This window comes from Eschrichtius robustus, chromosome 14, assembly GCF_028021215.1.
Source record: "Eschrichtius robustus isolate mEscRob2 chromosome 14, mEscRob2.pri, whole genome shotgun sequence".
In the NCBI taxonomy this organism is placed as follows: Eukaryota; Metazoa; Chordata; class Mammalia; order Artiodactyla; family Eschrichtiidae; genus Eschrichtius; species Eschrichtius robustus.
The window spans coordinates 87,711,444-87,724,517 of record NC_090837.1 but is presented as its reverse complement, the minus strand read 5'-3'; the positions used below and the strand labels follow the sequence as shown (position 1 = coordinate 87,724,517).

The window sequence follows — 13,074 nt, the reverse complement described above, 5'->3', positions numbered from 1 at the left end:
AATGAGCTTCCCACTGACCTTAGAAGTCATTGGCCATCTGGGATTGGCTGCAAGGGGCATGGGGGTCACAGGGAGGACCACGGCCAAGGTCCAGCCTTTAGGGGAAGGCAAATGATGCCTGTTCTCCACCTACTGCTGAGACACTTCGCCAGTATCTCTTAAGTTGAGAATTGGAGCTATTTTCCTGGTTATACAGAATAATTCTGAAGGAAATGGTCAGGTTGGAGAAGCCCTTTCAGAACATAAAATAGAAAATATAAGCTTTTTCATTGTTGGTGTTAGAAGTGGTCTTAAAGACAATTCAACATGTAAGACTAGAAAGATATTTTAAGGGTTATTTCTGCTTGGGCACAGTAGCTCAGGGCATGGGAAGAAGTTACAATTTCACGTTATTCTCCTTGGTGTTGGGAAGGCACCTACATGCATTTCATAAGAGCCAGTGATCGCAGGTCACAATTTCTTCTGCAGGTGAAAAGGACGTACGAGAATAGAACAATAATCTTGCCTTTCCTCATAGAGACTTCATGCTCATGCAGGTGATGGGTAGCCTGGTGAAGAAATCAGAAGCTGCTTTACTTGAAATACCAGTTGTTGTGAGGGATGGGAGGAATGCAAGAGAGAGTTATATAGTCCAGACCTGACCATTCACGGCGCATCAGCTCACAGGCTGTCTGCCCACCTCTGCTTCCTCCAGGCTCACAGGTAAGTGCTTCCAGCAGCTCTGCTTAACTACATGAATCCTTCCTGAAAATAATAACAATGATGTGTGTTACATCATTTATCTAATTTGTTTTGTCTGATGGTATTTTATTCTTTAGCGTGGGCAAAAGTAAAACAATTTTTCATCTCCTTTAATCTTTAGGTAATTTATTTATTTCCAAAAACCAAATGCTCCCTTAAGAGGAAGTGTGATTGGGGGGTAGGATGTCCAGTACCCACAGATCCCTCAAGAAAAAGGCATAGAGGCGCCTCATGAGAGATGGTGGGATGTTACACATCAATCTTTGCCTTGGATCTGTTATAATGCATTTTCTACCCAGTCTTAGCACAGCCAGTAAGGAAGAAAAGATATTCTATTAGTTTTCACAAAAGTTTTCTTCTCCTTTTTTTTTTTTTTTTTTTTTTTTGCCGCACCACACGGCATGTGGGATCTTAGTTCCTTGACCAGGGATCAAACCTGCGCCATCCTGTATGGGAAGTGCAGAGTCTTAACCACGCTGCCAGGGAAGTCCCCACAAAAGTTTTCTTTAAATACTATTTCCATAGTCTTCTAATTATGAAGTATATACATGTACATTGAAAAAAGCTTTAAAAGTAAAAGGAAGGAAGCTATAGTTTTCAGAATCCCACAACCCACATATAAGGCATTTCTTATGAAAATTTTATTACAGACTAACCTTCCCTCCAAGAAATTCATTATAAAATAAACCTGATGCTTCTCCAGGAGTTCCAGACCACATCAAGCCACCATGAGTTCACTCGGTGAAGCAATCATCCACTTTGCAGTCGACCTGTTCCAACAGATCAGACAATCAGAGAAGGAAAATATCTTCTTTTCCCCTTTGAGTATCATGTCAGCCTTAGCCATGACTTCCTTGGGGGCCCGAGAACACACGGCATCAGAAATCCAGAAGGTAGGTCGCAGCTTCCTTTACATTTACCAATTTGTCCTGGTTTCTCTGTCGGCTTCTGTGCATATGATCACAGATTTGGCTGTCCCCAGGGGTAGCACAGGAAGCTGCAAACTCCTCATGACTGGGCGGGCACAAAGCTGTGGGAGCATATGCTCTCCCCCCAGTGATCCGCCCCATCTCTTCCCTGTGCCGAGACTTCCTTTGGGAGCTGGGATGAAACCTACAACTGCCCAGTGACCACAGGTGAGGCTTTAAATGGTAGAGTTCAGGTAGAAGTGGTGCACTGACTGAAATCCATGGGAGTCATCTTTACATGTTTCCTCAGCAATGGATGGAAATGAATCAGGATTCTTTGAACTGGCTGGTGGTCAACCAGCTTTGTGTTTTTCACATGCAGGTTGTGTTTTTCAAGGAGCAAATGCTTGCATGGAACATTTCTTTGTTCTTTTTCTTTCTTTCTTTTTGGGTTTGTTTGTTGTTTTTTTTTTTGATTTGGCATTTTGTTTTATTTGTTTGTTTGCATTCTTTCTTTCCTTCCTTCTTTCTTTCTTCCTTCTTTCTTTCTTCCTTCTTTCCTGGTTTTCTTTCTTTCTTATTTACTCTGGGGTACATAGATCTCTAAAGTTTCCTTGTCCCACTCTCTGTCTCCTCCAGGTCCTGCACTTTAATGAAATCGCAGAGAACAAAAGAAAAGGAACTACAGTTGATCCTGTGAGTCACAGAGCATTGAATCTAGAAGGAGATCACATGTCCAAGAGGTTCAGAGTTTAAACTGGGAATTTCAGATAAACAGGAAAAGGCCAATTTTTAGGGGACATCTTAAGCAAAATAGATTGGACAGAGTTGTTTCTCATATCATATTATGTACTTATTTATTTTATATATTTGTTTTCTTGAAAGGAGAGTAGCATGTTCTTAAGAGCAAGGGTTCTGAAACCCAAAGGAGCTTCAAACTGAAGAATGGTTTTTGTGCCATGCCATGCAGCTGGCAGGATCTCACTTCCCCGGCCAGGGCTTGAACCCGGGCCATGGCAATGAAAGCCCAGAATCCTAACCACTAGGCCGCCAGGGAACTCAGGAGCTTCAAATTGTGCTCTTCTGTTCAGGAATGGGGAACGTGGCAAAATACAACTGCTCTGAGCCACAATTTGACTTCATCCAAATTAACTAGGAGCAATAAAGGGTCTGCTGCAAGACATGCAACTACATGTGAAACAGGACAACAGTGCCTGGATGACAGAAACCCCCATAAACGTTATGTATTATTATTATAGAATAATAATAACTATAGTAATCACAATATGTTGCTAAAATTATATAATTTTAATTAACCCCTAAATTAGAGTAAGAGCAATAAGCATATGATCAACTAGTTTTTGGAAAATGATAGAGAATTATGGTTGGTAGCCTAAATAGTCCAAAACTCTTCCTTAGCAAGGGGAAGGTTCTGGGTGAGATAAGCGTGAGTTGAAAAATTGGCTCTGTCTCCTTGGAGAAGTTTCTTAGTTCTCTGAACTCTCTTGTTTTCATGTCAATTGAACTAAAGACTTAGAGATGCTGATGTACAGCTGTTAGCAGTGTACCAGAGACACACTGCTCCTACTTCAGAGTGACTGGCATAATGAACAGCCAAAGAGCACAATCAAGGGGTCTTAGAAAGTAATCCCTCCAAGGAGTAAAACAGGGCTTCATGCCATAACATAGGGCAGTATACAAATTTCATGTTCTCATGCAGTTGATGACTGTTAGAGATGCACTATGGTTCTAGCTCAAAGGAGTTTAAGTTTTAGCTGGTCCCAAAACATTTGAGACAATTAAAACACAATCCAATAGTGGAATGGTGCTGCATCTCTAGTTCAAAAGAGAAAAGACTGGAGTGTGTTAGAGCAGGAAGGAAGAATTACCTGGAAGATTGAATGGAAGGATTATGAAGGGTACTTCCGGTAAAATACACCATATATGGGGAGATAGCAACCAATGTCGTCCGTGGGGATACCAAACTCTAGGTCCGGAGCTCACAGACCTATGGGGTTGCAATATTTATGTACAATGAGAATCCAATGAGCTCACTTTCTGGTGTTTGAAGGTTGAAAAGCCGGGATATATTCATCATCAATTTCAAAACCTTCTGACTGACTTAAAGAAATCCACTGACGCCTATGAGCTGAACATAGCCAACAGGCTCTATGGAAAAAAGACTTTTCTCTTTCTGCAGGTAAGTTTCATGACCTGTCACACCTTTGGTCTGCATCCTGGGTCCTCTGATCCCATCTCCTAATGGGGGAGGGGGAGGCAGAGGAGCCTGGCTGACCCACATGGGGAGCATTTGCCCCAGGGGCATTCAGCTCCTGGACCACGACGCTCCCCACTGGAGTGTCCCAGAGCCTGACAACCCACCGGGGAAGTGGGCGTAAGGATCGTTTCAGGTACTCTCTTTGGTCATCACTGAACACAGTTTAATCTGGGAATACCTAGACGGTTACTGACAAATTACTCTTAATCCCTCCTTTCTTCCTGCCCATGCCATAGGCATACATGGATAATGTTAAGAAATTTTACCTAGCCACTGTGGAATCTGCTGATTTTGACAATGCTGCAGAAGAAAGTCGGAAGATGATTAATTCCTGGGTGGAAAGCCAAACTAATGGTAGGTTATGAGAGAGTCACTCCTTAAAAATCACTGTAGAGTCCCCGCTGTGTGTGAACGCTGTGCTGGCCCCTGCATGGGGTGCCAGGAGCCGGGGTGAGACGAGATTACAGAAGATGGAGGAGGGCACTGCAGAGGGTGAAATGGTCCATGTCAGTGTGGAGAGAAACAAGGGGAGCCCAGGAGGGATCCCAGGACCAGCTACGTGGAAACTCAGCTGAATCTGTGGATGACAGTATCTCTATGGATCCCAACTCTCTGCTCAAGCTTCATGTTGATTCGCATTTTTTCTTTAAATTCGAGGCTGAACGTCTGGATTATGATCCCTAAGAGATAATATTAACAGGGTTCCCTTATCCTTTGTTAACTGGGAAACGAGCCGCTCTCCTGCAAACCACCCTTCTTGCCATCTGCAGCAGGAGCAGCCTGACCACTTCCCCATCCCCGCATCCTACAGGGATGGTCACAGCTGTCCTCCCCAACCACGGAAGGCGGCTGGATGATGTCTCCATTCCATGCACCATATCCTATGTCCCATCCTAAATACAGGCCAAACCTACAGCAACTCAACCTGGCAAATGAAGACAAAGTCACCCCGGGAAATGGTGTCTGAGTACATGTTTTCGTTTTTAGCGTTCATGTCATTTGTCCTAAAGAACATTCAGGCCCATTTCCTCTGAGCAGTGAGTTCAAGTTTGAAAAAATAGAAAGCAAAGAAGAAAGTGAAGAAGAAAAGAATAGAAAGAAGGATGGAGGAAACAAGGGAGGGTGGCGGTTATTGAGGGGACAGGGAGGGTGGTAGGGAGGGAGGGGGAAAAATGACCAGTGGAAAGATCAGCTGACATCAGTTCATCAGAATTCAGTGTGAGGTGACTGATGTCACCACAGAGACCAAACACGTTCCCAGTCAGAAGAAGGGGCGTCTGCATGAGGGCGACTCCATCAGGCTGGCGCCATGAGGAAAGCTTCACCTTGTGAACAATCGGGCACAGAGTCCCTAATGTGGTGATTTGTGTGAATATTTAATCATCAGTTGTAACTCTCAAAGCATCTTCCAGACAAACCACTTGTGCCTTTCATGACAAACCTTTGATTTTCTTTCTTTGCAGAAAAAATCAAGGATCTCTTTCCCAAAGACTCTCTTGGTAGCGTGACCGTTCTGGTTCTGGTGAACGCAGTCTATTTCAAAGGGCAGTGGTGCCAGAAATTTAAGAAAGAAAACACTGGGGAGGAAAAATTTTGGCTGAACAAGGTATTGTCTATAAATTATGTATATAATATAACATAGCTACACATTCAGTGTGAAATTTAAATACATAGTAATTAATATATAACTGTGGGTAGAAGATAGTTGTCAAGGTTTATTTTCTTGTCTTTTTTTTCTTTTTTACTTTATTTAGTTGGGAGTCCTTGAAGAAACTCTTGTCTCTAATTCACAGATTTCCGAGATCATCTCTTAGAAGGAGGGTGTGTTTGGTATTACAATGATATTATCTTTCTTTTTGACTTATGCTCACTTAGCATTTTTTGCCACATGAATTTATTGCAGGATACAAGCAAATCTGTGCAGATGATGAAACAAACCGATCACTTCAATTTCACGTCACTGGAGGACATGCAAGTCAAGATCCTGGAAATACCGTACAAAGGCCAAGAGCTAAGCATGATGGTGCTGCTGCCCAATGAACTAGATGGTCTGCAGAAGGTAAAAGCTGGTACCTCCAATGCTGCCTACTATTGCTTAAATTCCTAGTGAGACACTGCTCGTACGGGCTGCTCATACACTGGTGCTAGTGGCTGGCAGAGCTCAAGCAAACAACAAAAAAATAAAATCAATACGTTAGGGATCACAGTATGATACGAATAGTGTATCTGTACCTCACAGGTCACATTAATATTCTGATGAAACTATGGAATGTCAGTTCACAAAAAAACTATCCCTAGATACACACAGAACTATTTTGCAACCATAAGAACCTCTGATATATTCCAGTCCACTCATTTGAAGACAAGGAAATTAACACTCATACATAGGTGACACATAGAAATATTTGCAAATTCACTCACAAGTAAAATAAGGAAATTTAAAAAACAAAGTGGTTACATATTGCCCACTAATTCACAGTGCTTCTGTAGACCGTGGACAAATAGAGTATCTTGATGCCCACTTTTCAATTTTGAAGTATTTGGTCCCTAAGTGCTCAAAATGGACCAAAGGCTCATTCGGAGCCTCATTGGTAAGATTTCAAAAAAGGGGGTGATTATAGAATTTTCCTGTTAGCATTGTTATAATAAAGTTAATATGTAAAAATATCAATAACAATATCTGGCATAAAAGGACATTCCATAAAAGGCCATAAGCAATTACTGTAATAGTCGATGATGATGCAGAAGCGGCAGTAAACTTGCCACACTCAAAATACACATCTCGTAACACTGGAAACTGGAAATTCTTAGGGAAAGCAACATGGCAATAAACGTGAAGAGTCATCAGAATATTTCGGCTTCAGCTCTAAATTCCCCATTATCAATGACATAGGGAATCTCAGTGCTAGGATTTTATCCTATAACAACAAGTCTAAACAGGGGAAAAGCTTTTGGACAGAAGTGGCTCAAAATAATGAAAAATTTTAAATGAGGAAAACTGGTACATGTTTGCATTACCTTCGGTTAGGTTAGGGACTGACATGCAGTGAATGCTTAAAAGATATTAAGTAAAGATATATATACTGAATATCAATTTAATGATCGTATTATGTAACAATGTAAACGTGATTAGAGAAATATATATCCATACAGGAAAAGTGTACAAATACATGAGGCAAGAAAAAGGAATAAAAGTAGGCTATACGCTGTAAATGCACTATGTAAACATTTATGGACGAAAGAACATTGACAAGAGGTTACTGGAAAGTGAAGCACGAAATAGAGAACAAGCCTAAGAAGTGGATGGCTCATCTTCTACAGCTAATTTTATTTCACCATTCTGTTGCATATATGTGTGCATATATATTATACATATATACATTTGTATAGATATTTATACATATGCATATATTATTAATGTGTACATATATACATAAAAATAGCAAAGTCATGAAAATGTAAGAACATTTTTTTGATTATATAATATATATTCAGGACTCTGTTATTTTTACCTCCTCAGATAAAACCATATCAACTGAATCTCCTGTATTTATGTTTACTGTTAAAGGATTTCCACGTTTCAATCCAATGTTAAGGGGGGCTCCATGTCCACTGACAATCGTGCCAGTTTTTCCTTTTTACATTGTTATAGCTTGAAGATCAGCTCACTGCTGAGAAGTTAATAGAGTGGACGAGCCCACAGACTATGAGGGAGACAAAAGTGGATTTACACCTACCTCGGTTCAAAGTGGAGGAGAGCTATGACCTCAAGACCACGCTGGAAGCCCTGGGGATGGTGGACGCCTTCTGTGAGGGGAAAGCCGACTTCTCAGGCATGACCGGGACACAAGATCTGGTGGTGTCGAAAGTCATCCACAAGTCCTTCGTGGAGGTGAATGAGGAGGGCACGGAGGCCGCAGCTGCGACTGGAGTAGAAACTGTTCGTTACTCAGTTAGAATTCCAGAGAGTTTCCATTGTGACCACCCTTTCCTGTTCTTCATCAAGCACAACAAGACCAACAGCGTCCTCTTCTACGGCAGAGTCTCTTCCCCTTAGATGTGATTAGCCAGCGGCTACACTCGGGGGACATTCACAGAGCTCTTCCCGAACCTTGATTGCTGGAAGTAACAGGTTCTCTTTGATTCATTTTCCTTTCCAAACTCATAGTCATCACTCAGAATGTGTTGGTTGAAATACCATGTCTGTCTGTCTCTCTCTTTCTACAAACCCATGTAAACCTACTCTGTCTCCCCATGGTACCTCCTCTTCGGACAAGATGTTCAGTATATTCTGAAAGGTTATTTCAACACTCTATATTCTACAAAGTGTGAAATATCATACCTCCTATTTCAGAAATTATATCTACTATTCAAAACTATTCACTTAGACACATTTATTTGAATTTAGGTGATATATGGGACCCTTACATGTCTAAATTTTTTGATTTTGTGAAATGCATTATCAATAAAACAATGACTTATTCTTGTCATTCTTTTTTTTAACATCTTTATTGGAGTATAATTGCTTGACAGTGTTGTTTTAGTTTCTGCTGTATAACAAAGAAAATCAAAGTGAATCAGCTATATGTATACATATATCCCCATATCCCCTCCCTCTTGCATCTCCCTCCCGCTCTCCCGATCCCACCCCTCTAGGTGGTCACAGAGCACCGAGCTGATCTCCCTGTGCTATGTACGCAGCTGCTTGCCACTAGCTATCTATTTCACATTTGGTAGTGTATATATGTCAATGCCACTCTCTCACTTCGTCCCAGCTTACCCTTCCCCCGCCCTGTGTCCTCAACTCCATTCTCTACGTCTGTGTCTTTATTCCTGTCCTGCCCCTAGGTTCGTCAGAACCTTTTTTTTTTTTAAGATTCCATATATCCGTGTTAGCATATTTGTTTTTCTCTTTCTGACTTGCTTCACCCTGTATGACAGACTCTAGGTCCATCCACCTCACTACAAGTACCTCAATTTTGTTTCTTTTTATGGCTGAGTAATATTCCATTGTATATATGTGCCACATCTTTATCCATTCATCTGTCGATGGACACTTAGGTTGCTTCCTTGTCCTGGCTATTGTAAATAGTGCTGCAGTGAAAATTGTGGTACATGACTCTTTTTGAATTATGGTTTTCTCAGGGTATATGCCCAGTAATGGGATTGCTGGGTCATATGGTAGTTCCATTTTTAGTTTTTTTAGCAACCTCCGTACCCTTCTCCAAGGTGGCTGTATCAACTTACATTCCCACCACAAGTGCAACAGAGTTCCCTTTTCTCCACACCCTCTCCAGCATTTATTGTTTGTAGATTTTTTTGATGATGGCCATTCTGACTGGTGTGAGGTGATACCTCATTGTAGTTTTGATTTGCATTTCTCTAATGATTAGTGATGCTGAGCATCCTTTCATGTGTTTGTTGGCAATCTGCATATCTTCTTTGGAGAAATGACTACTGAGGTCTTCTGCCCATTTTTGGATTGGGTTGTTTGATTTTTGATATTGAGCTGAATGAGCTTCTTGTATATTTTGCAGATTAATCCTTTGTCAGTTGCTTCGTTTGCACATATTTTCTCCCATTTTCTTGTCATTTTTGTCATTTGTTACTTTTCCTTGCTTCTTCTTTTCAACAAAGTGCAAGTGACCCACCACACGTAGAAAAGGTAATTTAGAAATACATTATCATACATGAAAATTCAAAATTGTAGAGCATGATGAGGTTGAAGAGGTGAGCTGTTACCAAAACATGAAATGCTCTGTAACCCATGTCAAGAATTTAAGAGTCTAGAACTCAGAACTGGGATATGAACTGGTAAGTAATAGAGATGATATAAATTTTAGAGATACTGAGAGAAATACGGTAATTGTAGCTAAAGGCAAAGATGGGATCATACTGGGAGAGAATAAAGTGAGAAGAAAGGAATGCCAAGATATGACCCTGAAATACACCAAAATATAAAGGACAAGTATTGACAATTGTTATTTCCTAAAACATAACTTTTCTTGGGCAGGAAAAATCTTGTGGAGGTGATGGATATACTTAATACATAGATTAGTATGATGGTTTCACATATGTATACACATCTCAAAACTCATGAAGTTGCATACATTAAATATGTACGGCACTTTCTATATCAATCTTACATCAATAAAGTTATTTTTGAATGGAAAGTAGTAAAAATCAACATGTTATGTGGTTTTAAAAATAAAAATAAATATAATAGAAGTGTAATAAAGAAATACATGTAAATACAAAATACCTCCCCACAAGATACCACCTCGTCCCCATTGGAGTGGCCAAAGTTAAAACACAAAGACTGGTCAAACCCCGTGTGGAGAGAGTGTAGATCAACCAGAGCTCTCCTACACCACTGGTTCGGACCCAAAAGCTGCAACCACTTCAGAAAACGGTCATGCAATTTTATTTGTTCCATCTTTATTGAGATATAATGGACCCATAACATTGAGTGAGTTGAAGGTGTACAACGTGTGGATTTGACACACTTATTTTCTGCAAAATGGCCACCACCACAGCTTGGGCTGACACCTCTATCACATTACCATTTCTTCTTTGTGAGCTGTTTTTGTTCAAGGAGACCTGTCTCATTGTTGACCTCTGAGGGGGAGTGGAGGCTGGGGTCTCCTACACTGCCATGTGGGTGATGTCCCTCCAGAAAATTGTAAATCTTCATGGCTGAGCAATGCAATTCTAGAGAAAGTCTTCCTCAAGTGTACAAAGAGACATGCATCAGTACTTTCTTACAAAGTTAAACGTATACTGATCCAGTAATTATGATCCAGTTATTCCACACCTTGATTTTACCCAAGGCATGTAAATACATTCGCCACAGAAGGACTAGTATGCAAATGTTCATTGAAGCCTTATTTTAACAACCAAAACGCTGGCAAGACCTCAAATTTTTAACAGCTGGTGAACATTTACAAACAAAAGAATGGCACTTAGAGGTAAACAGGAAGAAACTACTGATTTCTGCAGCAACATGGATAAAACTCCCACACACTATGCTGTGCAAAAAAGAAGCTGAACAGACAATGTACATGTTATATAATTCCACTTATATGACAATTTTATACTATGAGTGAGAGTAGTTACATCTCAATACAAAAGAGACCTTTGAAACGGAGCAATACGATCATGGGAAATACGAAGAAAAAATACAAAAAATTTAATGAATAATTATTAAACACGAAATCTAATATTTTATTGAAACACCGTATCTTGATGAGATGAACCGCAGCGTAATTTCTCTGTGCTTTTTCACTTAAGATAAATATGGATACTGCTAAATACTCATTGGTTCTGCATCTGACATAGAATCTTGAACTTTGTTAATAGCAGGTTGAGTCATTAAACATTTTTAGAGATGAAATAAATGAGGAGTCACTTCCATAGGAGAAAATATTTATGATGGGATTGATGAAACGGATTTTTTATATTAGTTGAATAATACAAACCATACCGGCATGAAATTTCATAGGTTTTCTTCATGGCTTTTATCCAAAATATCTTAAAGCTCTATAACCCAGTAAACTTTCCAGGTTTTTGGTATTTCTTTTTTTTTATATATATCTTTATTGGAGTATATTTGCTTTACAATATTGTGTTAGTTTCTGCTGTACAACAAAGTGAATCAGCCATATGTATACATATATCCCCATATCCCCTCCCTCTTGAGCCTCCCTCCCACCCTCCCTGTCCCACCCCTCTAGGTCATCACAAAGCACCGAGCTGATCGTCCTGTGCTATGCTGCTGCTTCCCACTACCTATCTATTTTACATGTGGTAGTGTATATATGTCAATGCTACTCTCTCACCATGTCGCAGCCTCCCCTTCACCCCCTGTGTCCTCAAGTCCGTTCTCAATGCCTGCATCTTTATTCCTGGCCTACCACTAGGTTCATCAGTACCATTTTTCTAGGTTCTATACATATGCGTATGCATACGGTATTTGTCTTTCTCTTTGACTTACTTCACTCTGTATGACAGACTCTAGGTCCATCCAGCTCAGTCCAAATAAACTCAGTTTCATTCCTTTTTATGTCTGAGTAATAGTCCGTTCTGTATATGTGCCACATCTTCTTTATCCATTCATCTGTCGATGGACACTTAGGTTGCTCCCATGTCCTGGCTCTTGTATATAGTGCTGCAGTGAACATTGTGGTACATGACTCTTTTTGAATTATGGTTTTCTCAGCATATAGCCCAGTAGTGGGATTGCTGGGTCACATGGTAGTCCGATTTTCTAGTGCCTGATTAAGTATCAGGAACAGCAGAAAAGAATATGTCATGTGTAAACACATGGGTGGAAAAATCATACTTAGTTTCAGTAGTTTTTGAGGTGCTCTTCTGGTTGAGTCTCCAAAGGAACCCAATCTAGACAACAGTGAAAGAGAAAAAGAAGTTATGTTATTACTGAAAAATTGTCATTACTGCCACTGTCACCTTGCCTTAATTTATGTATATTCTTACTTCAGAATGCCTAAATGCGAGCTAAAATACTACCCCTCTGACATCCCACTCTTCACACGTTATAGGAATCGGTAGAAAATAGGGGAGGCAGAAGCCCTATGAGTGGGTTTGTGTGTCTTGATTAATCAGTAAAAGAGCTTTGTCTTTGTTGCTCCCGGGCACCTCTCATCAGTAAGATGTGAAGGAGGTGACAATTTGCTTTTCTTTTGTGAAATGCGGTAGAGTTGGGAAACCTGCCGCTGTGAACACAGGACATTTTTAGGCAGATAAATTTTGGGGAGGAGAACACACACACTTGCGATGTTGAAAATCGCATACGATAGAAACAGCTCTGCAGGCACCGTTAGAATCACTCTCATATGAAGACCACTGTTTTAGAAGACTTTGGCCTTAGCGGGAGCCTCCCACCCTCAGATACAGGGAACTGTCATGGTTTCATGACGCACCGTCCACTTCAGCGGCTTCAGTCTCTCCTTCTCCCTGTCCAGTTTCCTCCCTTCTAAGCTCTCTCACCCTCTCTTTCTCCCTCTCCTTCTCTCCCTGCCACCCTACTCTCTCCCTTAACATTGTTTTTCAATTTCTGCTGAATGACTTTCCCACGCCCATCATAACAAAGCAGCTGATCCCACAACTTGTCCCAATAGCTACTAAGCA

General features: G+C 40.6%; 1 protein-coding gene across 2 annotated transcripts; it reads left to right on the top strand.

Annotated features, from left to right (window-relative positions):
- The first annotated feature begins 622 nt into the window (after window positions 1-622).
- LOC137776391 (serpin B3-like) lies at window positions 623-7,984 on the top strand. Of its 2 annotated transcripts, XM_068562828.1 has the most exons (8): window positions 623-702; window positions 1,445-1,634; window positions 2,289-2,345; window positions 3,721-3,849; window positions 4,164-4,281; window positions 5,391-5,533; window positions 5,831-5,986; window positions 7,580-7,984. In XM_068562828.1, the coding sequence occupies exons 2-8, from the start codon at window positions 1,470-1,472 to the stop codon at window positions 7,982-7,984; spliced, it is 1,173 nt and encodes a 390-aa protein (XP_068418929.1). In that variant the 5' UTR covers window positions 623-702; window positions 1,445-1,469. The 2 variants fall into 2 exon arrangements, with proteins under 2 accessions (XP_068418929.1, XP_068418928.1); XM_068562827.1 differs by lacking the exon at window positions 623-702 and having other exon boundaries at window positions 1,470-1,634; window positions 2,289-2,357.
- Window positions 7,985-13,074: the final 5,090 nt, after the last annotated feature.